Here is a 25,712-nt window from a genome sequence, read left to right as displayed (position 1 = left end):
GCGTAGAAAGTGAGGAGTGGGGAAAAGAAAAGAAAAGAAGGTATATTTATGTGATTTCTGGTAATAAAAAGTGGGAAGCTGTTTGGTCCCATGTCATAGGTCAGCCGGTCAGATGGCAATGGCAGGTACGAGTCACGTGACTTTGCTACTTCCACTTGTCGGCTTGTCCCTTTGTTTCAGTAATCAGACAATCTTTTTAAACCTTTGCTTAATCTTTCGCATTTGTACCATAATAATCTTAATTACACTTAATTAACCTTACTTTGCATCTTCCATTATCACCCGCCTCCTTGGCCTGCTCCTGCTACAGACCTTCCTGTTTAAGCACTAATTAGTAATTAAAAATTCCTTAACTACTTTTTCTATCACTTGATTTAGTAAATTACTGCTTATATAAACATTACAGATCAGATTTTGTTAGAACTTGGCAAATCTATTATTAACCCCTCAAAACGTCTGATTTTGTTACTTGAGTCATTGGATCTGTAATATAGTGTTTTTTCTCAACTTTTTATTTAATTCGTGTTAAAAAATTTACTTATATTGTGGATATAATTTATATTTAGAGAATATTGAATTAATATATAATAGTAGCATTTGATTATCCAAATAAATTTTGGAAACTATGAGCTGACGAATTTATAGAAGAAAATATGAAAGAAGAAAAGATATTTTATTAATAGCAAATAAAAATGTCACTGAGATTGAAGTCTCTATTTATACACAACTTCATTTCCTAGCACATTTTTATTGATCGAAAAGCTCTCTTTCACTTCCTAAAACTAAACTCCTAGTTGGACATTTTAATTACGCTTAATCTTTCGCAACCTTCTTAATTTGTCTTTTTTTTTTTTTTTTCGCTTTGCCCTCTCAACTTGAGTTGAATGTGCTAATAAGTTATCCTTTAAGTTAAAAGATAAAGTGAAAAAAGGACAAGTTAAGAGGGTTGTGAAGATATTAAACCTTTTAATTAACTTGTTAAACTGAGAATTGGTTAACTGAGATTAGCTTAATATCTTCAGCTATAAATTATTCTATCTTCTTGGAAATCAACTTTTGTGATTCATCTTTTAACATGAGCCCCTCATAATGAACATCAGGTATATTGTGACATATGTACATCAATCTCATTTGTTTTAAACGTAAAGCATCAGAGCAAGAGGAACTGATTTGGTGAATAAGTCTGCCAATTGATGAGTTATTGGAATATACGGTGTTTGAATAAAATCATACTTAATGTGATTTCAAATGATATGGTAATCAATCTCTATATGTTTTGTTTTCTCATGAATAACATGATTCTTACCATTAGAAATTGCAACTTGATTGTCACATTAAGGTTTGGTTCACAGTTGAATCTCAAAAGAGAAATAAATCTTGCAACAGAAAACTAATCCATTTTAGTTCGCAACTTGTTGTTCCCATGTTTCTATACTAAGTTTCAAAGGTTGACTTGCTAATAGTTGATTGCTTTTTTATTTTTCATGAAATGAAAGAGTTTCCTAAGAAATGTAGTATTATGTTAATTTTTTTTTTTGGTTGATTTTGCATGTTCCCCGGTCAGAATCACAGAAACCATTCAATTTATTAATACTGGTTTGGATGAAGCAAACCATAATTCATGGTACCTTTTAAGTATTTTAACACATGAATTACCGCTTGAAGATGATGCTCACAGGGTTGTTGCATATACTGGCTAGACCTGGGCATGGGTCGGGCTGGGTCGGGCTCGGGCCGGGCCTGTCGGGCTTTTAATAAAGCCTGACGAGCCCAAGCCCAGCCCAGCCCAGCCCAGCCCGCAAGAAATTTAGTCGGGCTCGGACTGGGCTCGGGTCTAAGATTTGAATCCCAAGCCCGTCCGTCCAAACCCATCTGTATATTAAAAAAAAAAATTAAAATCATAAATTTACTAATTAAATCCAAAAGGCAATTAAATAAAAAAAACATAAAATTAATGATCACATCATTTTCTTTTTTCTATGGAAGTATGAATTCTTTTTCTGGAAGTACCAATTTTTTTTCCTGGAAGTATTGATATTTATATTTATCACTATGTTTATAAAATATATTATGATTTATATTTATATAATATAATTTATAATTTATATATATATATATATATATATATATATATATATATATATATATCGGGCCGGGCCGGGCCGGTCCGATGTAAAATTAGTAAAGCCCAAGCCCGTCCAATTTTTGGCGGGCTTATACGAGCTTGGGCCGGGCCGGGCCTGATAGCTTTTTTATGTGTCCAAGCCCAGCTAAATGGGCTTGGGCCTGAGCCGGGCGGGCGGGCTCGCCGGCCCATGCCCAGGTCTAATACTGGCTCAGTTGTTGTGTTAGAGCATCTCCAACAGCCTCCTAAGTTGGCTCTTAAGTTAAAATTTAAAGAGTGAGAATAAAAAATCAGTTCCGACAGTCTCTTAGTGGCTCATCAAATCACTAAGAGCCTCTCCATCCTCTCTATTAATAGAGAGCCTCTCTCCACCTCTTAGTGCCTCCTAACTCATTTTTTATTAATAATTTTTTATTAAAGATTCCCTCTCCTTTCACTATTGGTAAATATCACAACAATTAATAATTTTAATGATAAAATAATAAATAAGCAGTGAATATAAGAAGCATTGTTGGAGATGATATGTCTTAGTCACTCTTAAATCACTAAGAGTCAGTTATTTATATTATTTTTAGGGAGTGCACTAAGAGTCTCTTGGAGATGCTCTTATACATGAAATGTCTGGTCTGTGCTTTTAATTTCCATTTTTATTGTTCATATTTTTCTATGTTCGCTTTGTTTTTTGGTTAATCACGTCTAATATTTTTAAAACAAATGAATTATTTTGTGATTTAAAAAAATACATGTATTGATTCATTTGCTTAATTCCCTTTTGACATGTGGTAAATATATGTTAATTGAAGATGAATCCGATTTTAAGAACACAACCACTTCAGATGCTTTAGGTTTGCTTGTACCAGTGGCAACATATAAGCTATAACGAAAGTCCAGAAAAATTCATTAGTGTGAATTTTAAGACTTAGCCATAAAAGAAAATATGTTTTCTTTAGAGATGATCATGATAATATGCGAAAATTCTATATTTTGACATTCTCACGGGTTGGGGTTGATTTACATTAAAAGTGTGATGTCACAAATTGAAAAATCTGAGCAACAATGTTATCTAGCCGAGCTAGACACTGGTAGATAAACATTAGTTGGCTAGAAATGTAATTTGTGAAAGTTACTGAAAATGGAGAAATCAAATCACCTTAAAACGAGTAAGTCACAATAATGAAAGTGAAGCAAAAATATCATATCAATTAGTGAATATGCGGTATAAAAAGCTTCCGAATGATGAACTCGGGTAGAAAATTTTCCGTATGATAACACCAAAAATCAATTGATCTCAACGAGCATAAACGTTATTGATTTTGTAGAATCAAAAAATAACACATCAGATCCACTAACCTAAAGATTAAACCGAGATCAAATTGAAAAGACATCGAAAGGAATTAGACTCAAACCCATTAAATTTAAGGCGTTATGTGAAGGAAACCCCTACCTTATTGACTGGAGATCCCAAGATCTAGGTTCAAAGAGACAACCTAATTGCATGACCATTGTGTAGTCACTATGAGGGTTAAACCCGAGTCCATTCATAGATGTAAACAGTGACATAAAACAGAAAAGGTTAAGATATATGATTTTAATGATACATTATGCATCAGTATTCTGAGAAATAAACCAACTATGTAAGAGTGAAGTAGGGTCGCTTCAAAAGAGATTAGTGGGGCCTAGTTCTCTAAAACTTTCGCAGAACCAGACGATGTTCATGACCATAACGAACATAACCATGAGAACCAATATCGTATTATCTTGATATTTCTATGGAGTATATCATTGTTTGCACAAACGACAGAATAGTTCAAAGACATCGCGTCTACTAATCAGGAGTAAAGTAGATATACTTTCATAAGGGAACGTTCAAGGCACATGGCTACATTTCCTATGCAGATATCAATTGTAGAAAGTTATCACCACGTCGTAATTGTCTCGTTTCCAATTTTATTCATGTGGGTGATTGTTGGACAAAATTGAATAAAATTATATAATTAATTTAAATACCAACAAACACCTCATTTCACATTCGTTCGTGAAAAGATATATTCTTTCGAGTTCTATTTATATAAAATGAAATTGTCAAATTCATAGGTTGTTGAAAAATAATTTCTCTGAAGTTTTCTGCTCTATGTATGTTTACGCTGTTCTTGTTTTCCTATTACGATGATAATGAATCTACATATGGTAAGAGTTCGTTTGCGTAATCTGTTGTATCTTAGGAGACGGTCGTCAATAGTGATAAAATCTGTCTTAAGGAGGCTACTAATACAAATCTCAGTTTTGCCTAACCCTACTTTTTTTAATTTCCAGTTTTATTGTTTATAATTTTTCTGGGTTGGTTTTGATTTTTTTTTTTTTTTATATAAATCACATCTGACACTTTTCATACATGTACAATATGATAAGGAATATACATAAAACTTAATTAAAGAATATGTATGTAAAGTAACTGATAATAGAAGGATAAATTTGTTGTTTTGTATAACTTTTAACCATTAAGGACGAAGGAACTATAATAAGTTTAGTCACTTTAAAAATCAACCAGATAACAATTTGCATTCTAAATTTACATATAATTGTTTTTTTATAAATATAATGTTAGTATATATAAACTTTCGAAACCTTATATGTTTATGTTTATGCCTATTTAGAATTTAAGGGTCCGTTTGGTATGCCGTAATGCAATGTAATGTAATCAAAGTTGTAATGTAATCAAATTTGTAATGTAATGTAATGGAATAATGATTCTATTACAATATTTGGTTGACAAATAAAAACAAAATAATAGAGTGTAATGACCATTACAATACTTATGTTTTCCTAATTAAATATAATTATAAAATTTTATTTACATAATTAAAATAAACGAACAACATGTGAAAAATGAGAAAAACGTGAAAAGCATAAAACACAAAAAATGAAAAAAAAAATTGAATCGAAATCAAATACAAAATTATATTAACTGAAATCAATAAATTAATGAATAGTTTTTCGTTTTTTAGTTTCCATTTTCAACATTTTCACCGGTTTTTATTTTTTTCCGGTTTCCCGTTATTTTTTTCATTTTTTGCGTTTTTTTTTCCGTTTTCAATTTTTCATGTTTTTCTCTTTTTGTGTTTTTAATAATGATAAGATGTGAGATTTGATAAATGAGATGTTAGATTGAGCTTTAAAAATAGGAATTAGAATAACATGCTTTGGATGTAATAGGAATTCAAATCATTTTTCTATGTAATGGGGATTACAAGAGTTGTTGAACAAAATTTAACTAATGGTTTTCTCATTCCATTATAACAAATTTGCAACATGCAACCAAACATGGTAATAGGCCTTGAATGTAATGGTCATTCCATTACGAACCCCATCACATCTTACCAAACGAGGCCTAAAAGTTAATCAAGTTTTTTGGACAAATTCAGGATTTATTAAGCCTACTTAGAATTCAAATTATAAAAAAGTATAATTTCATACCTAAATTAAATGAGTGATTCTTTTTTAGACGTTACTTCTTAGTAATTAAGAGAAAATATGTAACATACTGTCCAATACCATACAGATATTGTCCGCCCAACACCTTAGGCCTTACGGTTTTAAAACGCGTCTACATGTATTGGATTCACACCTTACTAATAAACATCAGTCACTCTCTCTCCATTTCCGATGTGTGATTCAGTTCATTCCTGGCCCCATCACCATCCCTTAGAGCCGCTCCAGTGCAGAAAACTTCAGAGAATCCATTTTTCAACAATCTCAGAGAATATGTGAATCCAATATATATAGACGCGTTTTAAAGCCGTGAGTTCTAAAGTGTTAGATTTGAGACAGAGCGGACAATATCTACATAGTATTGGACCAGCGTATTACAAAATACCAAAATACCAACCACTAATCTGTACCAGAAGCACATTAATGCTTCAACATTTTCGTATTAGCATAATTAATCTTCATTCCTTGGCTAGATAATGAAACAAATTAAAATAATTTTGGGTGGTCCACCAACCAACATAATATAGAAATTGCAATATTATGATAAAAATATTAATGAAATGTGGTTTATGGTAATTAATTTAATTAACAAGAGAAAAGGGGCAGGAGGGCCCACCATCCACTGAAAATGAATCTCTTTAGGTTTCAACTTTGTAAAACAAAGGTTTTGTGCTGTTTGTCCATAAAATTGTAGACAGCACACTAGAAAGAAAGGAAGGGACCATTATTTATTACTATTTATTAATTAAAAAGACTCTACCTTTAGACCTTAACCTATGCTTTTTATACTAAAGTTATAGAGACACCTATATATGCTTAAAAGCTTCTTTTATTCATTAATTATAATTATTATTCATACTTATCACCTAAGATTTTATTCATTTAAAGATAGATAATGCTCAAGAAGGGTATAATTCACACTCAATACTCATCCTTCATTACCATCACTAATAAAGAAATAAATCTTTTCTTTTTTCATAAAAGTTAATTCTTGTGTCATTATGATGTTTTCTAGTACCTCATATTTTTCTATTTTTCTTTTTCATTTTTACTCAACTAATTATAAATAATAATTAGTGTTCTCTTTAATTAGCACTAATATGTTCTTGAAAAAAAAATAATTCATTACAAAAGTTTAAGTAAAAGAAAATACTCAATATTATAGAGAGGTATGTAAACCCATATATATATATATATATATATATATATATATATATATATATATATATATATATATATATATAATATTCATTATGAAGTCAGAGAACTATCGTAAAAATTCAATCGTATTAAATTAGTGCGGTAGGCGTGGATCTAAATAAATAAGTGACTATGGCTCATCAAGAAAAGTTAGCGGACCTGTCGTCCTCACGACGTATACAGATTTCCAAAATACTAGTCGATGTCAGTAGAAATCCATTGGGTCTCCTCCAAATCTCTCACGATCTTGATAAACGCATAGAAATTCATAGATCGTATAACCAAACAACTTCTCTACAATATTAGCATTGTGTAACATGCCACTAATAAGAATGTGTAAACGATGGCTGAATTACAAAAAAAAAAAAAAAAAATTAGACGTTGTCGAAGAAGCTATTAAATTGACATAAAGTCTACCGCATGTTCTACCAAGGAACACATTGTTCATAACTGTCCTCAGAGGAGAAATATGTCACTAGAATACGAGAGGGGGACATATAAAGAAGGGTTAGAGAAAAACAACAAACTCCTCGCATGGCACTCCAAGTTGCTCTCTTCCTCCTACAACGAGAGCATCTTGAAAGATTCCTACATGAAAGATCACTTCCTCATGCCTGCCGTGAAAAGTTATGGTCAAGTCTAACATCTCATCATACCTCACATGGATTTCTATGGAGATTTTATTTTTATCTTAAATATTAATTAAAAATTAAAAATAAAAGTACAAAAAGAATCATTGCGGTTTGGCTAATTTGCAAAAACAATCTTAGTGGTTTAAAAGTTTGCAAATACGAGTTCTCTGATTTGTGAAATTTACAGTTAAAGGATCTCTGAGTCAAATTTTTGGTCAAATAATTATTGTAGTTTAGTTAATTTACAAAGTCATCTTATATTTTAGGTAACTTGCAAAATCAGTCGTTTTAGTTGCTCTAAATCACTCCCTCGCGATAATAATTTCCGAAGGAATGACTGAGCTTGTAAACTACATAAAGTACGTAACCTCTAATTGTAAACATTTAAACCCCATGGAATGTCATTACAAATAACAACATAATTTATTTTTGTACTTTCTCAAAATTAAATTTATATAAAATAAAATATGAAATCAATAAAAATAACTATAATAACTCAACATTTTAATTAAATATACAAAACATGCACAAATTTTTTTAATTAATGTTATAATTAGATTTATTAAGTATAAAATTTAAAATTTACATATATAAGTTAAATAATAATTTCGAGATCCTCACAAAGTCAGGAATTGGATTTTGCGAGGCGTTGCAGACATTTAATAAGTTAGAAATTCGGTGAAACTATATGAAATTATAACTTCCTCGAACAGTAACTATATAACAATCATCTTCTCATTTTCCATTAGCTTTCTCTCTCATTGGCTCCTTCTTTTGTCACACAACTTGCATCATCCAACTTCTAGAAGACATCTGCATAAGTCATTAATTTTTGCACACATCCATCATCCAATCATTAAACAGAATGGAACATATTTCTTTTGCAATCATTGATTTTCTGTTATTCCTTACTTTTTCAGCCGTTACTTTTGATTTCCAACACAACCGCATGCTTCATCCTTAGTTATATATTGCCTCTCCTTTTCCTATAATTAGCAATGGGAATCAAAGTGATAATTTAATTCTTAAACTCATTCAATTTTATCATGGTATCAGAGAAAATATTCCGCCAAAATCTCTCTCAAGCTATCATGGCAAACAACAACAACAACAACAACAACCAGTTTCCATTAAGGGCAGAAGATACACCAGGCAACCCCTACTTCCTCCCTGCTAATAAGATGTCGACATTGTTACTAGTTTCTCATATTCTCACAAGGCCAAACTACCACTAGTGGTCTCATTCAGTAAAAGTAGCTCTCATGACAAAAAAAAAATATACTCCTCTATTGGTGGTGCAATTTAAGCACCAAATGCAAATGAACCACTTTATGCAACATGGTAGTGTTGTAACACAATGGTTATCTCATAGTTGCTCCACACAGTCTCTCAATCCATTTCCCAAAGTATTATATAGCTTGATAAATCCTATGTTATCTGGACAAATTTAGATGACACATTGTCTTATGGAGATTCTTTAAGGATCCCAGATTTGAAGGAATGGATCAACAACTTCAAGCGAAGTGAACTTAGAGTAACAAAGTATTACAATAGATTGAAGATATTGTATGATGAACTACTCAATCTGAGGCCATTACCTAAATGCAATTGTGATCCAACTTGCAATTGTGGTGCATTTGTAAGTTTGAGAGAGAAACAAGATGCATATAAGGTAATTATGTTTCTACAAGGCCTTAATGATCAATATTCAATCGTTTGTTGACATGTTTTACTTTTAGAACTACTTCCATACCTCAATCGAGTCTTTACACTCTCAATTCACACGAAAGACAATTAAATCGATCCCTCAAACCTCTCACAAACATAGGTAACACACCATTTACAGGATACACGAATACTCAAATCAAACACTAGAAGAATTGATCCAATACCATAAACAACAACAAGAAACCTTATAATAATCAGAGCAATCTATTATAACAAGATCCTTGTGGTTAATACATGATCATATAAATTAGAAGATGGTTGACTTGGCTGGGGAGAAAGGAGGACTGTCACTTAAAATAACTATTGAAACACCTTTCCACATGATTTTGATTTGACAAAATTATTTAAGTTAATCCCATGATTAAAACAATTAAATTTAAGTGTTTTGATTTAATTGTACTAATGAGTTTGTTCAATGTTGAGTAAGTTAACTATCTAGAACAAGAACTTAAAGTTTATAAAAGAAAGACAGAACAAAGTCAGCATGAGCAAGTCACATGGCTGAGCTGAGTAGAATGCAACTCAGCTTTACGAAAAAAAAACGTCTTCTTCAGGAAAGCTTGAAGGCGAAGCTGCGGAGTCAAGCTGAGCAATATTCAAGTCGCCGCTAAGTCAAGCTGAGTAATAATCAAGTCAGTGTCCAATTATCCGTCAACTTGTGAGACAAAGTATGACACATTTCAGAAGCCTCGGAAATCCGTTTCAAGGACCTTTTCGAGACGCATGGACCATCTGACGATTGGAAAGAAGACAAACCTAGCGCTAGAAGATGAACCTGGCGCAAGAAGACGAAACTGGCAAATCTGGCTCCTGCGAAAATCAGAAGACAGGATTGGCCTGCAATTCTGGAAGCTGACCAATCAATGACGAAAGAAGACCGTTTACTCTCAATGGATATGTCTGAATTCAAATCATTGAAGCTTCAGAATTCACTATAAATGGACAAGTTCATCACTTGGATCATTGCTGAATACATACAAGAGAGATACAGACAAGCAAAGTCTACACTAAGTCAAAAATCCAAAAGAGAAGCTGTTTGAATAGAAAAAGCAAGTTCTTACACCCAATTCCAATCATTGTATAAAAGTCTAGAGTGAATTTTATTCATCTAAAGTTTTCTTCGTTTTGTGAGAACAATCTTGTATCATTTGTAAAGGTTAGAAGAGTGAAGCTGAGTACTCGGTTATTGATGGCGTATCCGGTAGAGTGGTAAAATACAATGATAAGTGTGTGCTAGGGTTATGGATATGATCTTTCTAAGTGCTCCAACTCTACTAGACGCCACTATGTAGGGGCAAGTGTACCCCGTCGTATCAAGTAATAATCCGGTTAAGACCGGGTATCGAATCCATGGGATTTATAACTACAAGTATTAAACTACTCGGTTTTACACGTTATCTAAGCGGTGAATACTTTAGTTGGTGGGGTGACAACTATAAAATACTCCTAAACTACGGGTGAGACAATTTTCATGTATTTCAAGCCCTCTTCGAGTGATACGGGTGATGATAAGTTATAACCTATAACAAACAACACGAGATATATACGATTAATGATTTACTCTTGCAAAGACGACTATTTATAGACCGAACAACTCCATAAGGTTCTAGAGTCGTGATTTCCCCTTAAGGCGACTCTAATTCTTAGGATCAGAAACTAGGGCCCGGAAGTTCCGTGGCTCGTCAATTCCTACGGTTTCCGGTTTGTCAACTCCGGTGAGGCAACACCTATGTGATTCCTAATAGATTTCGGAGCTTGTAAACGACCTACACAATAATCAATTATAAGTATCAAAGCAAGCAATAAACATTAACACGTATAGTGAAACCAGAATCGTAAATCATGTATTATAAAGATGGAATACGAAAATACGGGATATAACCAAGCCTGGTACATAAAAAGAGTACAAGCTAATTAACAAGTAGAAAGGGAAGAAGAATCGGCCCTTAAGACTAGGTAACCGGACTCAAAGTCGTCTCTTAGGACTTGGAGGTGGAACTCTCGAGCTTGGTGAACGCGGATGGAGTGGAACTTCAGCGGAGTAACGGGAGGATTACACAAGCTCTCAAGGTGTGAGGAACTCTAATACATGGAAAATTGAATACTGAAATGAGTGCTAATCACTCTTACTTATACATCAAGCTCGAGGATAGAATCGTAAATACATAAGTTGCATTATTTCTGCATTTTTCCCAGGATACGCCCCGCGTGGACAGGCAGGGGCCTCACGTGTTTGCCCATTCCGTTGACAATTTCCTGCACGAGGATCAGATTCAGGCCTGATGTCATGAACACGCCCCGCGTGGACAAGCAGACGCCCCGCGTGTTTGCCCATCCCGTTATAATTGACTGTGTGTGGATCAGATTCAGACTGTTTGTCATAACCACGCCCCGCGTAGGTTGGAGTACGTCCCATGTGGTTGAGCCTCTGGTGTTCAATCGCTTGAATCATGTCTTTGGCGCCCCGCATGGCTTGGAACACGCCCCGCGTACCTGAGCTTCTGAAACTTAGATTGAAAAATTGCTCCTGTATGCCCTGCGTATTAGTAGAGACGCCCTGCGTGTGTCGGTGGATTTTAATCCTTTGCTTGTATCTGCGAAATACAATTCTCGACAGCCGAGTTAGCTTGACGCTTATTTTTCTGAAATTAACTGAAAACAAAGGAAATTGATCAAAAGCATAAAATTTATTTTTATTTTGTTATTTTATTAAAAACACATTATTTTTGTAATTAAACACACTTATTTAGTCCATAATTAAACCATAATTCATGCTAAAAGATAGGGGCAAAATGCCCCTATCAGTTATAGTACTCAGTGGTAGAGAAAATCTGAATACTCGGTTATAGTATTCAGTGGTAGATAGGATTGAGTAGACGAATAGAGGACGGTACTCTTGCATACTCAGTTTCTATTGTGAACGGTTTGTGCTCTACCTTTAAAGAGCTCAGTAGTGGATTGAAAAAGCCCGGAGGGATTCTGGGGACTGGACATAGGCGGTGAGGCCGAACTAGGATAAGTCTGCTGAGTAATCTCTAACCCTTTCTCTTGATATATATGTATATGTATGTGTTGCTTGCTTAAATTGCTCAGTAAATAATTTGTACAAGCCGACGCTGAGTAATCAGAGTGCTGAGTTGGAAGCTGACCTAAAGTGTTACTTCCCAACTCACAATTGAAACAGCTCTAGTCAGTATCTGATTAAAGCTGTCTCACACCTCACTCAGTCTTGCTGACCTAAAGCTGAGTTAAATTGTCAAACATTTAATTAAGTCAGCATTATAAAGTGAAAAATTTATATTAGTTCCTAACCCCCCCCCCCCCCCCCCTTAGAACTAATCCTACTACGCTACACGGGACCAACAATAACCACTACCACACTTTTCAAACTCAGTTTCTGTCACACCTAACAAGAATATATGGAAACTCATATATAGACACCCTTCAAATAGAAGATTACAAAAACTTGATGAAATGTATTTCACTAGATCATATGCCTTGTGATGTTTGTCAAAAGGCAAAAAAAATTACCTTTTTCTTTAAGTGATAATGTAGCCAAATATATTTTAGAAATGATACATGTTGATATTTGGGGGCTAGTTAAATATTTGTTTTCTGATGAGCATTATTTCATAACCACAGTTGATTATTTCAGTCGATACACATGGATCACGTTGATTCATAACAAGGAAGAAGATGGACTAATACTGCAAAAATTCCATGCTTACCTTATGACATAACTCAATTCAACAAGAAAATAAAGATTATAAGATTGGATAATGGCCCAAAATTCACAATATCATAATTCTATGCTTCAAGAGGCATAGTACATCAAACATCATACCTTGAGACACCATAATAAAATGACACAGTCGAAAGAAAGCATCAGGATATAATGAACACTATTAGAGCACTTTTTCTACAGAGTGAAATGCCCTAGGGTTTTTGGTATGACACAGTTCTACATGTGGTTTATTTACTTAATAGATTGCCTTCCACGACTATACAAAATCAAACACCCTACCAACTTATGTATGGTCATAAACTTGACTCTAAGGCTCTCAAGGTCTTTGGTTGCCTTACATATGCCTCAACACTAGATAGAAACAAGAATAAGTTTAAAGATAGAGCAATCAGATGTGTGTTTTGGGGATACAAACACGGGGTCAAGGGTTACAAGCTCTTAAATCTAACAACTAATGTAATTTTCTTCTCTAGGAATGTCAAGTTCTTTGAAACTCACTTTACTTATCAGGAGCAATATACATTAAAACCTTTGCCATTTTACAGTGATAAAGAGCTAGATGTTATTCATGAGATAATGCCAATGGATGGTGATCCTACGGAAAATAAAGGCCTTGATACCATTCCAATCCTAAAGTTGATAATTGGATTCCTTTTTAAGAACCTGATCTTGAATCACAACAACACATTCTAAAAATCAACCAGACCTAAACACCATTCCACATATCCTAATGACTACCATACTGCCTTATCCCTAGGCACAACTTTACTTATGGCACATACACACCACATCCTCTTTCCATATATCTATCCTCTGACAAATTATCACCTACCAAAAAGGCATTTTCAATCAAGATAACATGTCACAACAAAACCTAAACACTATAACCAAGCCAAAGATGATCCTGATTGGCAACAAGCAATGAATGGTGAGTTATTGGTATTGGAAACAAATCGCACATAAGATGTAGTTGACTTACCAGTAGGGAAGAAATCCATTGGTTGTGGATGAGTGCTCAAGCTAAAACACAAAGCAGACAGAAGCATTGCTCATTTCAAATATAGGTTGGTGGCCAAGAGCTTCATACAATAATAAGTAGTTGACTTCATAACAACATTCGCCCATGTAACCAACTATACAATTAGAACTATATTGACTGTTGCTTTAGCAAAAGGATGGTTTGCAAAACAATTAAAAATCAATAACGCATACCTTTATGGTGATTTGATTGAATAAGTATACATAGACTTGTCACTGGGGATTCAAGCAACCAAATCCAATTAAGTCTGCAAACCGATGAAAGTCCTTTTATAGCCTCTAACAAGCAGGAATGTAGTGGAATCTTAAGCTTTGTCAAGCAATTAAAGATGCAAGGTACTCTCAATCTTCCTCATACCCTTCTCTCTTCACTCAGTATACCAACACTTATTTCACTACATTCGTTGTGTATGTGGATGACATTATCATCACATGTACAAACCTTACATAGATTAGTGCAATTAAACAACACCTTCACCAGTTGTTCAGCATCAAGGACCTAGGTCCTCTTCATTATTTCCTTAGTTTCGAGTTTTCCACAAACTCTAAAGGCCTTCACATGTCAAATACACATTAGAACTTTTGAGTCATTATCATTTCCTTGGTTGAAAAGTTGTTCCAAAACCATCCATTCCCAGTTTCAAGCCTTCACCCCATGCTATTTTCCTCACTTACATATCGGCCTATCGAAGGTTAATTGGAAAATTACTCTATCTTACACATACCAATCTTGCATTGTGTTACATTGTTAACACATTTCTTAACGCTTGTGTAATCCCACCACTAATGATCTTCATCAAGCTCACAATGTCCTTCTTTACCTCAAGGGTACTCGATCGAGGCCTTGGTCTTTATTTTCAGCTACTAACAACCTTAAACTACAGGCCTTCTCTGATTCTGATTGGGCTTCCTGCCCAAGCTCACATTATTCGATCACAAGGTATGCCGTCTTTTTGGGTACAACCTTATATCTTGGGGCTCTAAGAAATAAAGCATTGTTTCACGTTCATCCTCTGAAGCTGAACGTAGAGCTACTGCCTCACTCCATGCGAACTACATTGGTTTCACAGTCTTTTAAAAGACTTCACTCTGTAACAATCCGCTCTTGTTCTCCTCTTCTATGACAATAATTCCACCCTCCACATTGCTCAGAATCATGTGTTCCATGAGCGTACTAAGCACATTGATATCAATTGTCATGTTATTCGAGAACGTTTTCAGTCTGGTTTGATCCGCCTCATGCCCATACCCTCCGCCCTTCAACTAACTGACCTATTCACTAAAGGCCAACGCTCTCCCCAGTTTCGCTTCCTTATTTGTAAACTCGGCTTTTCAACTCCTCCCAAGCCAAGTTCGAAGGGGTAATAAGTTACATCAGATTGAAATTCGGTGAAACTCCGTGAACTGTATGAAATTACAGGTTCCTCAAATGGTAACTATATAATGGACAACTTCCTTTATACGTCACACAACTTGCACCATCCAGCTTCTATAAGACCTCTGCACATATCATCAATCCGTGCGCACATCCATCATCCAATTATTGAACAGAATAGAACACACTTTCATAGAATCATTGATTTTCTGTTATTCCTTGCTTTTCCGGTTGTTACAGCACAAATGCATGCTTCATTCTTGACTGTATATATAGTCTCGCCTTTCGTGTAATTAGCAACTAGAATCAAAAAGAGAATTTAATCTTTAAGCTCATTCAATTTTATCATTCTTTATCCCAATTTTCTTCTCAATGTCGGAGATAAAAAAAATTCTCATCCCTATTATATGGATTCAGGAATTCTCTATCCCTATTGAGACCAAAGTATGTGCCCCTTTGAAAACCCCACTCTCTATTCAGACTTGGAGTAAATAGGACTTTGGGAGCCACTTGAGCATAAACAGAGTCTAAAATCAGAAGTTGGAGTTGTGGATTGTGGAATTTACATCCTTGTTGTAGACTAGACTCGAATATAATATGATCAAAAACCAAACATGACAAATTAAGCAGCAGATGAAATAATAGCATAGACTGATAAACAGTAGAAATTTGGGTAGGGTTTCTGAAAACGGCAATGATAACTTAGAGGAAAACTATGTTCTCTGTCACAGCCAAGAGTGAGTGTCTGTCAACTACTGCAATAAATTGGAGCCCAATCCATTGGTATATCTATCCCTCCATCCATATTGTCTTTTTGTTTATTAAATAAAAAGGAAATCAGATTCTAAAGAGACATGATGATCATGTCAACAAAACTTAGACAGTGTGGAGAGAGTGTTTGCCGCACTACCAGACACATGGGTCCCATCTTCATCATCACTTCCTCCTCTTCTTCTTCCTTCTCCTTTTTCTCTTCTCCTTCAATACCCATTTCTCCTCTATCCCCCTCTCTCTATCTCTCTCTCAAATCCCCAATTCCGGATTCTTGAAATTAAAGAAGAAGTGAAAAAAGAAGGAACTTTAGAATGGAAGGTGGACTTAGTTTGCTTGGAGGTTCTGGTTCATCAGGGGTGTCAACAAATGAAGTAGAGGTGGTGGATGCTGAGTCAAGCTCCTACCCAGTTGAGGCGGAGCTGGAACTAGGACTCGGTCTCAGTCTTGGTGGTGGTGGTTGTGGAGGGAATAAGGGGAAAAAAGGAAACGCTTCTTGTGGGAGAATCCTCACTGCTAAGGATTTTCCTGTTTCTGGGACTAAAAGAGCTGCTGACCTTGTTTCTAATAATGAGTCTGGATCCCCTACTTCTGCCAGGTCTCACCAACTCTTTTTTCATCTCTTCCCATATTCATCTTTCTGTTTGCTTGCTAACAAAATGAAAAATTAACAATACAAAGGTTCTTCTATCTCTGAATTCATTTGGTTCTTCTATCTTTGAATTCATGAAAGTACTTATCTTTTTTGCTTGAATTCTTTCAAAAGAATATATATTTCCCCACAAATGTTCTTTTTCTGAAATAGTTTTTATTATTATTATTATTTTTATTATTGTTATTATTATTAAATATTAGATATTTCCCACCTCTGAGCTTACCTCTTCTGGGAAAAAAAGAGAAATAAAAAAGTTTTAATTTTTCAAGTGAGATTGTATTGGAAATATGTGGACATGTTATATTTCATTAACAACAACTTGTCAGAAGATATTGTAATGAAAACTATTATTAGGCCATCTTAATTGGTTTAATTGATTTGTTAAAACAGTATCAGAGCCTTGTAGGTTCAAGTTCAAATCTTGACAATTTAGTGGAATAAAAAACTATTATTTAGCATTAACTATCAGCTTATGTTTCTAGGTCAAATGATTGGGAGAGAAATTTAACTTTTGATTTGTGTTTGTTTATTCAATATTTGCTTGCTTGCTTTCATGGTTAGTGATTGTTCAAACTTGTTATGATATGATTAATATTACCTAATAATAAGTTAAACTTATCTCTTATAGTGAATTCCTTTGTGAGAGCAGTCAGGTTGTGGGGTGGCCACCTATAAGGACTTACAGGATTAACAATTTGGTTAATCAAGCTAAGGCTTCAAGATCTGAACAAGACAAATTGATCAATACTGAGAAAGATAAATCAAAAGATGGCTTGAACAAGAAAATTTGCAATGGTAACAAGACCGGTGCTACCGGTAACGAAAAAGGGCGTCTCGGATTTGTTAAGGTGAATATGGATGGAGTTCCTATTGGAAGGAAAATAGATTTGAATGCTCATGTTTCCTATGAAACACTTGCACAAACATTGGAGGACATGTTTTTCAGGTCCACCCCATCCATCTCTTCAATTGGTAGGTGCTTCTTTTTCATTTATATGGATTCTAATCATATATATTCCACATGATATAAATGTAACAAGAACGAAATAGTATCAAACGGATTGTCTCTATAACGTGTTGATGATATGTTTTTTTGCCTTAGATTATATGTTATAAGGGTAATTTTGTTGACTTACTACTTGTGCATATAGGATCTGGAGAGAAACAAGAACAGAGAAAACCCTCTATGCTTTTGGATGGTTCATCTGAGTTTGTGCTCACCTATGAGGATAAAGAGGGAGATTGGATGCTCGTCGGAGATGTTCCATGGGGGTATGTATGATTATGTTTTCTTTATTGTCAAATTTGTTGATGCCATGGATGATCATGCTATTTGTTCCGGAATAAGGTCCAATTTCGCCCCTAACTTTTTTGAAGAGAGCAATCATTTAAAACTGTGAGTGTTCAAATTGGTACACTTCAAGGTGCAATCTTCATCCCATGCTAGAAAGAAACTCTATTCCAAAAGAGAACATTGAGCTACGAATTCTAGCGTTGTCGAACATGGCTACATTTAAAGTATTCTCTCAAAAGCTTTAGGGGCAAATTTGTAGCTCGAGTCTCATTATATTTTACTTTGATTAATTCCAGGATGTTCCTGAACTCTGTTAAGAGGCTCCGAATCATGAGAACATGCGAAGCAAATGGACTTGGTGCGTGAAGTTTGGATCAACGTTTTATTAACTTGTTGCTTCGTTGACCTTCTAACACTTCCCTTGAAATGGCAGCTCCAAGATTCCAAGATAGGAATGGAAGACAAAGAAGCAAGCCAACTTAGAATCAAACATTTTGGATTTCAGAAACATGAAAATCACAGTTTGAACAAACACAAAGTAGAGAAAGTTGGACGAGTCCGAATGTTCTACTAAGATTTGCGTTTTAGCGCCTTTTTTTCACCGCTGGATCATTATAAGGTTGTAGCAGCGGATCTTTTTTGTAGGAAAATATTCTTTTTAGCTTGTTTCTCTCTTTATATGGTGCTGCCATTGCCATACAGGCATTTGCACACTTGACTGCTGCTTTCTCATACTGTAAATATGAGAGTACTTGATATTTAGAGTGGAGTTTGCTGAAATCTGCAATTTAGTGGACTCATTTTTTATGTTTTTGTGGTTTCTATATTTGAAAATTTTCTCAAATTTTGTGTTGGCTTTCTATATCTTCACATATATTGAGTTTGATTGTATCTTTTATGCCTGAATTATATTTAACCTTTTATCACTTAAAAAGTGCTAATTGGACCTGTATCTAACTTTCTTGTAAAAATGCATCTCCTATGAAAATTTTGATTTTAAAGCCTTTGTCGCGTTTCTGTATCCATTTCGGAAACCGGAACATTTGGAAACTTATACGAAAATTTGATAACGCGTTTCCTAGAATTTAATATGTTTTTAGAAAGCAATGAATACTAACATATAAATTTTTAATACTTTTTCATATGCAAATGAAAAAATATGTCTTATTCTATTATGTGAATTCTATCCAATTCTTTATATATATATATATATATATATATAATATAAAAAAAGTAAAAATATATATATAAAAGTAAAAACACATGTGGCTTGCTGTTATTAGTGCTTCAAGTTTATTGGATGTGGATCACTATGAAGTGTTTTCATTTATTCTTTGACCTATTGTTGGAACTGGAAGTATTATTTAACTATGGTCCTAAGTTGAATGTCAATTTAATAAATAGTCTGTTGAGCATATGAATTTCTTGTCTGGAACTTTAATAGTGATCAAATGAATGCACATATGTGCAACAATTTTCTTCAATACTACATAGATATTATCCGATTTGATTCAACTTCGATTTATTGGGGTTTCGCGACTTGAAAACACGTCTATATATATTGAAAACATACATTCTTAATATATTTCAGTCACTATCTCTCCATTTCTTATATGAAAACTCTTATCGTCGCCATCTTTTAGGATAGCTAAACCCCTCAAGACCAGCTGATTACATAATGTGTTGACATCTGTTTAGTAATGTTGAATCAAAGATTTTAGTGTTGTTAAATCACAGGAATAGATGAAACAAAATTAGAAGGGAAGATTGAAGAAGGTCATGATTTCCACTATCTACTTGGATTAAATAAAAAATTGTTTTATATTTTCGTGGACAGAAGAAGAAATTAAGTGTAATCTGGGTAAAAAGATTGTGTCCTGAGATAGGAGACAAAGTTAGTGGCCAATCATATTGAATTTGACTGCAGTTATATAACTTTTGTTGTGTAATTGATTACATAACAACTGTAATCTGAAAAAATCCCACACCATGCAGTAATTAATTAAAAGAGCTCATGCTCATGCTTAGCTTTTTGGTTTTATCTGAATTTCCCATGTCTTGGTGCTGGAGTGAAAAGAGCTCCAAAGTACTTATGAAAAATGATGGGTTTTTAACCTTTCCTCATTGTCATTACTCCCCCACCCCACCACACCATACCTAACTCCTCTGTTTCTCTAATTATTGTTTTTGTCATATTTCTACTCAAAACAATTACAGTCCATGCTGGAATGCTCTAACATTTTATTAATGGAGGTGATATGACAAATATTTTTAAAAAAATAACAGTACCATACCAGAGTTGAAGATATTGAGATGGACCATAAGATCAGGAATGAAAAATAAACATTTATGCATGTAAGAGAATACAACTGGATATAACTAAGTTAGACACAGAATAAAACTTATTGTGTTCCTTTTATGTGAATTCTGTTAGGACTAGAATTATATTTTTTAGATCTTTATAAGTAAGAGTTATTTGCTTATTTTTACTTGGAGAGTTTTGAAGTTTGTATTCTTAAGATATGTATGTGTGAACTTTTGGTGTAATCGGTAACATGAGATTTTATATTTAAGGACTTAGATAAAGAATGTGATTTCTTTACCGTTGGTATATATATATAGGTAAAAATAGTTGAACCAGGTAAATCTATTATTTTTACGGTTATGATTATATGTTTAATTTCCTGTTTTGCGTGTCAAGAACACTGATCAAATTCCTAATATTGCAAATGACTTTGGATTATTAGATTTCAGATGATCTTGTAAAGGACAAGAAGAGATGAAAAAAGAAGAATTGAAGATACAGTTGGTCTATGCATTTAGAATTTATATCCTGAATTATGGCTAAAAGGAATATCTCAAGGGTTTTCTGCATTTATATATTGTGTCAAGAACTGTTGTGGGGAGTGATGCCGAGTTGAAAGATCTGAGCAACAAGCGGCCTATAGGATAGCGAGGGGGTGAAAATGAACTGAATCCCACTTCAAAAATAAAGAGAGAGTGATTAGACTATATTAATAAGGAATGTTTTTAATACATGTAGACGTGTTTTAAATTCATGAGATTCAAAAATGAGATTTAGGCAAAAGCATACAATATCTATATACGGTGTTGGATATGTAATGACCCGGTCGGTCTCGAGAGGATTACATCAGGATGGAAGGTCTGAGCAAGAAGTGATTCACTGACTTAATTATATTAACGACGTGTGTTTCTAAACACATGTAGATACATTTTAAATGCATGAAGATTTGCATCAAAGCCAACCATACCAAACTGTTGCATATGGATCCATTCAAGTCATTAGTGGGCAGCAATTATGTGCACTTGAGAGCTTAGGTATGGCAATTGAGTAAAAGAGTAACTGTATGTATACATAAAGAAAAATCCCCTAAAATCAATGGTGGGGGTTGAGCATGGTGAGGGGCCATAATGCCCACCTCACCTCACTATTTGCTTTGCCACTTTTTTTCACTATCATTAGAAATTTTCAGAGATAGTGGAATTGAATGAGAATCAAGTTAGGAACTACATAATTCTGATAAAGTTTTCATATTTATGCAAGTACAACAGAATCATTCTTCTTTTGGAGGAAGAGTAAAAATCAAAATTACAACAGAAATAGTCAAATAGGCTAATGCAAGAACTCTCTTGGATCAGTAACATAACCAGTCAGAGCAGATGCTGCTGCTGTATATGGGGAAGCTAAGTATATCTGACCTTCTTTGTGTCCCATCCTTCCAGGAAAGTTCCGGTTCGTAGTTGACACGCATACCTGCAACAATCACACATGGTTAAATGGATCAAACACGTCAGGTTTCGATATAAAACTCGAATTTTACTTACAAATCTATCTATGGTTATGATTATTTACCTTTGGTTCATTCAAGCGAGCATAGGTGTCTCTAGGGCCTCCCATACAAGCACTGCAACTAGGACTTGCAGGTGTGTCACATCCAGCTTCTTCAAAAATCTGAAAACAAGTTTTGCCTCCTGATTCTGCTACCGGGATACTATATATGTCCATCCAAACCTTTTGGGTAGCAGGGACAAGAAATGTGGGAACTTTAACCTTCTTACCCTGCAGCCAAATAGCAAACAGATAGATTTAAGCACATCTATCCAGTATTGATAATACTAACAATATCAGAAAGATTAATGAGTCTTACAGAAGCCAGGAAAACTTTGGCTGCATCCATAAAATCCTCAGTTTTCCCACCAGTACATGATCCAATGTAGACTCTATCGATCTTTACGTCTTTGCATTCTCGTGCTAATGCACGATTATCAGGAGAATGAGGCTGTCAAACATTACATACTATATTACACTATATGAAGAAATCAATCAGAAACTAAGACAGATATTCAACTTCACTAAGAATTTGTAGCAGCAGTACAATTAGTAACTACTAGGCTGTATAGATTGTATATTCACACAAACCTTAGCAACCAACGGTTCCAATTTCGAGATATCGAATCTGTACTCTGAAAGAAATCTAGGAGAAGGAAATACAAGAGTTTACAACAAACTGATGAATAGATTGATTGTTCTTCTCCAATCATTAGTCATTAATGAACATCTATACCTCGCGTGCTTATCGCTATAAACTGGTTCATAAGGCACTTGTGTTTTGTCCTCAAGGTACTTGAATGTAGTGGTGTCAGCAGGGACTACCCCGTTCTTCCCCCCAGCTTCGATGACCATGTTACACAATGTCATTCGTTCTTCCATCTGAACGATTGGAGGAAAACAAACATAAATTGACGAACTATGTAGTGTTGATGGAAAAGCAAAGAAATAAGTAACTTCACTCACATTTAAACTCTCAACAGTTGAGCCTACAAACTCCATTGATTTGTACCTTGCACCGGATACAGATATCTCACCTATTATCTGTCGTAGAAACATTCGTTATCTGAGCTAACACATGAGAAAAACACTAAACAGAATGGCACAGATGCAAAAGAGCTCACTTGCAAAATCAAATCTTTTGCAAGTATATAATCAGGCATTTCACCATCAATTACGAATCGCAGAGTTTGAGGAACCTGAAAGATTAAGAACAAAGGAACCTTAAGAAATGCAAAATATGTAATAGACTAAAGTGCGTGTAGACAAAGGAAAATCAATCTGATGAACCTTGAGCAGTAGCTTCCCGGTTCCCAATACAAAACCTGCGTCAGTTAAGCCAATTCCGGTAGCAAATTGACCGAATGCTCCAGCAGTACAGGTGTGAGAATCTGTTCCTAACAGAACCTGGCAGCATTCATAACAAACAATCAATGGTTGTATTGAGAATTCAGTAAACTAGTGTGAGAATGATGTACTTCTCCTGGTCGGCAATGACCTTCTTGAGCAAGTGCAATGTGACATACACCTTTGTAATCCGGATTAACCTGCAAAATCAAGAATTACATTCAAAGACTGATGAACCACATCGATCTGTATTCGAAAATTTTAGTTAAATATTTAAAAACATACCCGAAAATCAGTACGGTCCTTGATATCATAGAAATACTTAATATTTTGATCCAGGCAGAAGTCTCTCAATGAATCCACATTCCGGTTAGCTCGCTCATCCGAAGTGAATATATAATGATCCGGTATAACAACTACTTTCTCTCGGTCCCAAACCTCGAGTATTCATAGAGTTAGTCAGGTAAAGACTCTTACTTTTGAAAGATTAATACTAAAAAAGACCAGCAAGAAAATTGAAACAAGAGTTGCAAAATCTGTTATTTCATTGAGCATTCAAGAAACATAATTTATTTAGCTAGAGGTGATCAAATCATCAAAACATTTTAGCTTGCAGAATGTTTCCCTCTTTTCTCTAGCTCTATTACTTTTGCAAAATATTCTTTATAATAAATTAAATTGCTTCCCCTAGATTATGGCAATACCTCCAACAAAAAAGGAATAAGTACCTTGGCATTCTGGCCGAACTCATTCTTGAAGATGGCAAAGGAACCAGGGCCACAAACATCATGAGTCATCAAGACATCAACATTCACCCAAACATTATCACCTGGGTTCAACTCTGACTTCTCAGAGGCTCTAGCCAAGATTTTTTCTGTCATAGTCATCGCGGTTTTCACCTGTAAATCCACCAATGTAATCCATTACCTGCTCAAAATCTTATCAATCCCAAAGTGAAAACAAAAAATGAAGAAGAAACTGACTGAGCCAGTAGTGGCAGGCTTGCGTTCTAATTGCTTGGGAGCTATGGCTGACACAATGTTCTTCTTGGAATTCGGTTTCCTGCATTTGGAAATAGAAAACTGGGACGATGAAGTTGAAGAGAAAGCAGAGAGAGCCAGATTGTGCTGTACATTCATAGAACATTAAAGAGAAGAGTTGGATCAAACTTGTTTATTATTCCTTAACAAAAGAAATACAGGTAAAGGGTAAGTAGCAGACCTTGTTGGTAAGGAAAGATGAGGAAGCCATGGCATGCATAACTCTTCCTAAACAGCAGGAGAGTACTCAAATAAAAGCTATACTTTTTTATTTTATTTTTTTCCTAAAAAAGCAGAGATTTGATTGCTTTGAAAATGGAAGGGGCGGCTAAGCAAGTTCCTCACGGCTCTGAAGCTATAAGTCTGATGAACTTTTTCAACCTACAAATATAATAATGGTGATGATAATGATACTGATGTCACTGATGACTGCATAAACAAGGGATTAATGGATTAATAGATGGTGAATGAGAATATGATCCAGACAGTGGTGGAGCTGAACCAAATACTGGAAGGCTTAATTGATGGAAATATTTAGCGACAGTTTCTAAATATAATACTCGGCGACAGTTATATTCCGTGACAGATTCTCTCTTGAACGTTTTTATTAATCCATTAAAATTTATGTTAAAAAACTGGACATAAAACCATTTTTTCTTTATTAACCATGAAATTAGTTTTGGATTGTTATAAATGTACAGCTGTATTTATTTAGCTAGAGGTGTATTTATATTTGTAGATATACAAACTTGACTAGCAAGTTGGTCTCTTTGCTTGGTCACCAAGCTTATGTGTGTATATAAATAGATTGTCATTGTAAGATGAATAAGATTCTTCCATTTCAAGTGAATACCTTTTTTCAATTGCTCACCCACAATATAACGTCAATGGGTAGAAAACAATTTTGAAAACCTCAGATACTAAAATTTAGTTAACTTTTTTTTTTTTTTTTTTTGGTAGAAACAGGAAAAGAAAACAACAACGAAACAAAAACTAGCCAGGGATCAGCCTAGGGAAGCTAACCCCAACACAGTCCTCTAAAAGGAGAGAAGAAAGATAGATAGGAGGATCAGAAAGGGTGATAACACCTAACATCCCCTCGTGCCCAGCCGCCGCCAAGCGATCCGCTATTCGATTTTGTTCTCTGTAGATGTGACAGACTCTAAGGACTCAAAGGAGGAGTCCAGCCTTCTAATAGCTTTGATGAGGTTTTGGCTACTAAGACAAATAGCATGATTATTAGATATCATACTAATAGCCTCCTTATTGTCGGACTCCACCGCAAGCCTCTTAATACCCAGATTTCTGGCAAGCTTGACTCCAGAAAGAATGCCCCAAAGCTCCGCTGAAAAGGAAGAGCCCAAACCCAGGTTATGGGTGAACCCAGACAACCAGGCACCTCCCGCGTCTCTGAGCACGCCTC

General features: G+C 34.7%; 2 protein-coding genes across 3 annotated transcripts; one reads left to right on the top strand and one right to left on the bottom strand.

Annotated features, from left to right (window-relative positions):
• Nucleotides 1-15,986: 15,986 nt before the first annotated feature.
• Nucleotides 15,987-18,948, top strand: LOC136219471 (auxin-responsive protein IAA13). Of its 2 annotated transcripts, none has more exons than XM_066006888.1 (5): nt 15,987-16,701; nt 17,387-17,730; nt 17,910-18,030; nt 18,349-18,410; nt 18,486-18,948. In XM_066006888.1, the coding sequence occupies exons 1-5, from the start codon at nt 16,418-16,420 to the stop codon at nt 18,533-18,535; spliced, it is 861 nt and encodes a 286-aa protein (XP_065862960.1). In that variant the 5' UTR covers nt 15,987-16,417; the 3' UTR covers nt 18,536-18,948. The 2 variants fall into 2 exon arrangements, with proteins under 2 accessions (XP_065862960.1, XP_065862961.1); XM_066006889.1 differs by having other exon boundaries at nt 15,991-16,701; nt 17,408-17,730.
• Nucleotides 18,949-21,532: 2,584 nt separating this feature from the next.
• On the bottom strand, nt 21,533-24,785 carry LOC136219470 (3-isopropylmalate dehydratase large subunit, chloroplastic-like). The gene is made up of 13 exons (XM_066006887.1): nt 24,471-24,785; nt 24,233-24,376; nt 23,978-24,148; nt 23,535-23,687; nt 23,381-23,449; nt 23,193-23,309; nt 23,027-23,101; nt 22,869-22,946; nt 22,639-22,784; nt 22,494-22,548; nt 22,222-22,353; nt 21,927-22,133; nt 21,533-21,827 (listed from the first exon to the last, which is right to left on the bottom strand). Exons 1-13 carry the CDS (start codon nt 24,507-24,509, stop codon nt 21,687-21,689), a joined length of 1,527 nt encoding a protein of 508 aa, XP_065862959.1. The 5' UTR covers nt 24,510-24,785; the 3' UTR covers nt 21,533-21,686.
• Between the last annotated feature and the right edge of the window lie 927 nt (nt 24,786-25,712).

This window comes from Euphorbia lathyris, chromosome 2 (genome assembly GCF_963576675.1).
Source record: "Euphorbia lathyris chromosome 2, ddEupLath1.1, whole genome shotgun sequence".
NCBI lineage: Eukaryota > Viridiplantae > Streptophyta > Magnoliopsida > Malpighiales > Euphorbiaceae > Euphorbia > Euphorbia lathyris.
This window is presented reverse-complemented; position numbering and strand designations above follow the sequence as displayed.

Bases quoted from the DNA above. Each gene is read 5' to 3' on its own strand.
- LOC136219470 (XM_066006887.1), bottom strand. From the start codon at position 24,509: ATGCATGCCATGGCTTCCTCATCTTTCCTTACCAACAAG. The intron at 22,785-22,868 runs GTGAGTGAAGTT...CCAATCGTTCAG, and splicing joins CAACTGTTGAGAGTTTAAAT to ATGGAAGAACGAATGACATT. The intron at 22,354-22,493 runs GTTTGTGTGAAT...AATGTTTGACAG, and splicing joins TGGAACCGTTGGTTGCTAAG to CCTCATTCTCCTGATAATCG.
- LOC136219471 (XM_066006888.1), top strand. From the start codon at position 16,418: ATGGAAGGTGGACTTAGTTTGCTTGGAGGTTCTGGTTCATCAGGGGTG. The intron at 16,702-17,386 runs GTCTCACCAACT...TATCTCTTATAG, and splicing joins GGATCCCCTACTTCTGCCAG to TGAATTCCTTTGTGAGAGCA. The intron at 18,031-18,348 runs GTATGTATGATT...GATTAATTCCAG, and splicing joins GTCGGAGATGTTCCATGGGG to GATGTTCCTGAACTCTGTTA.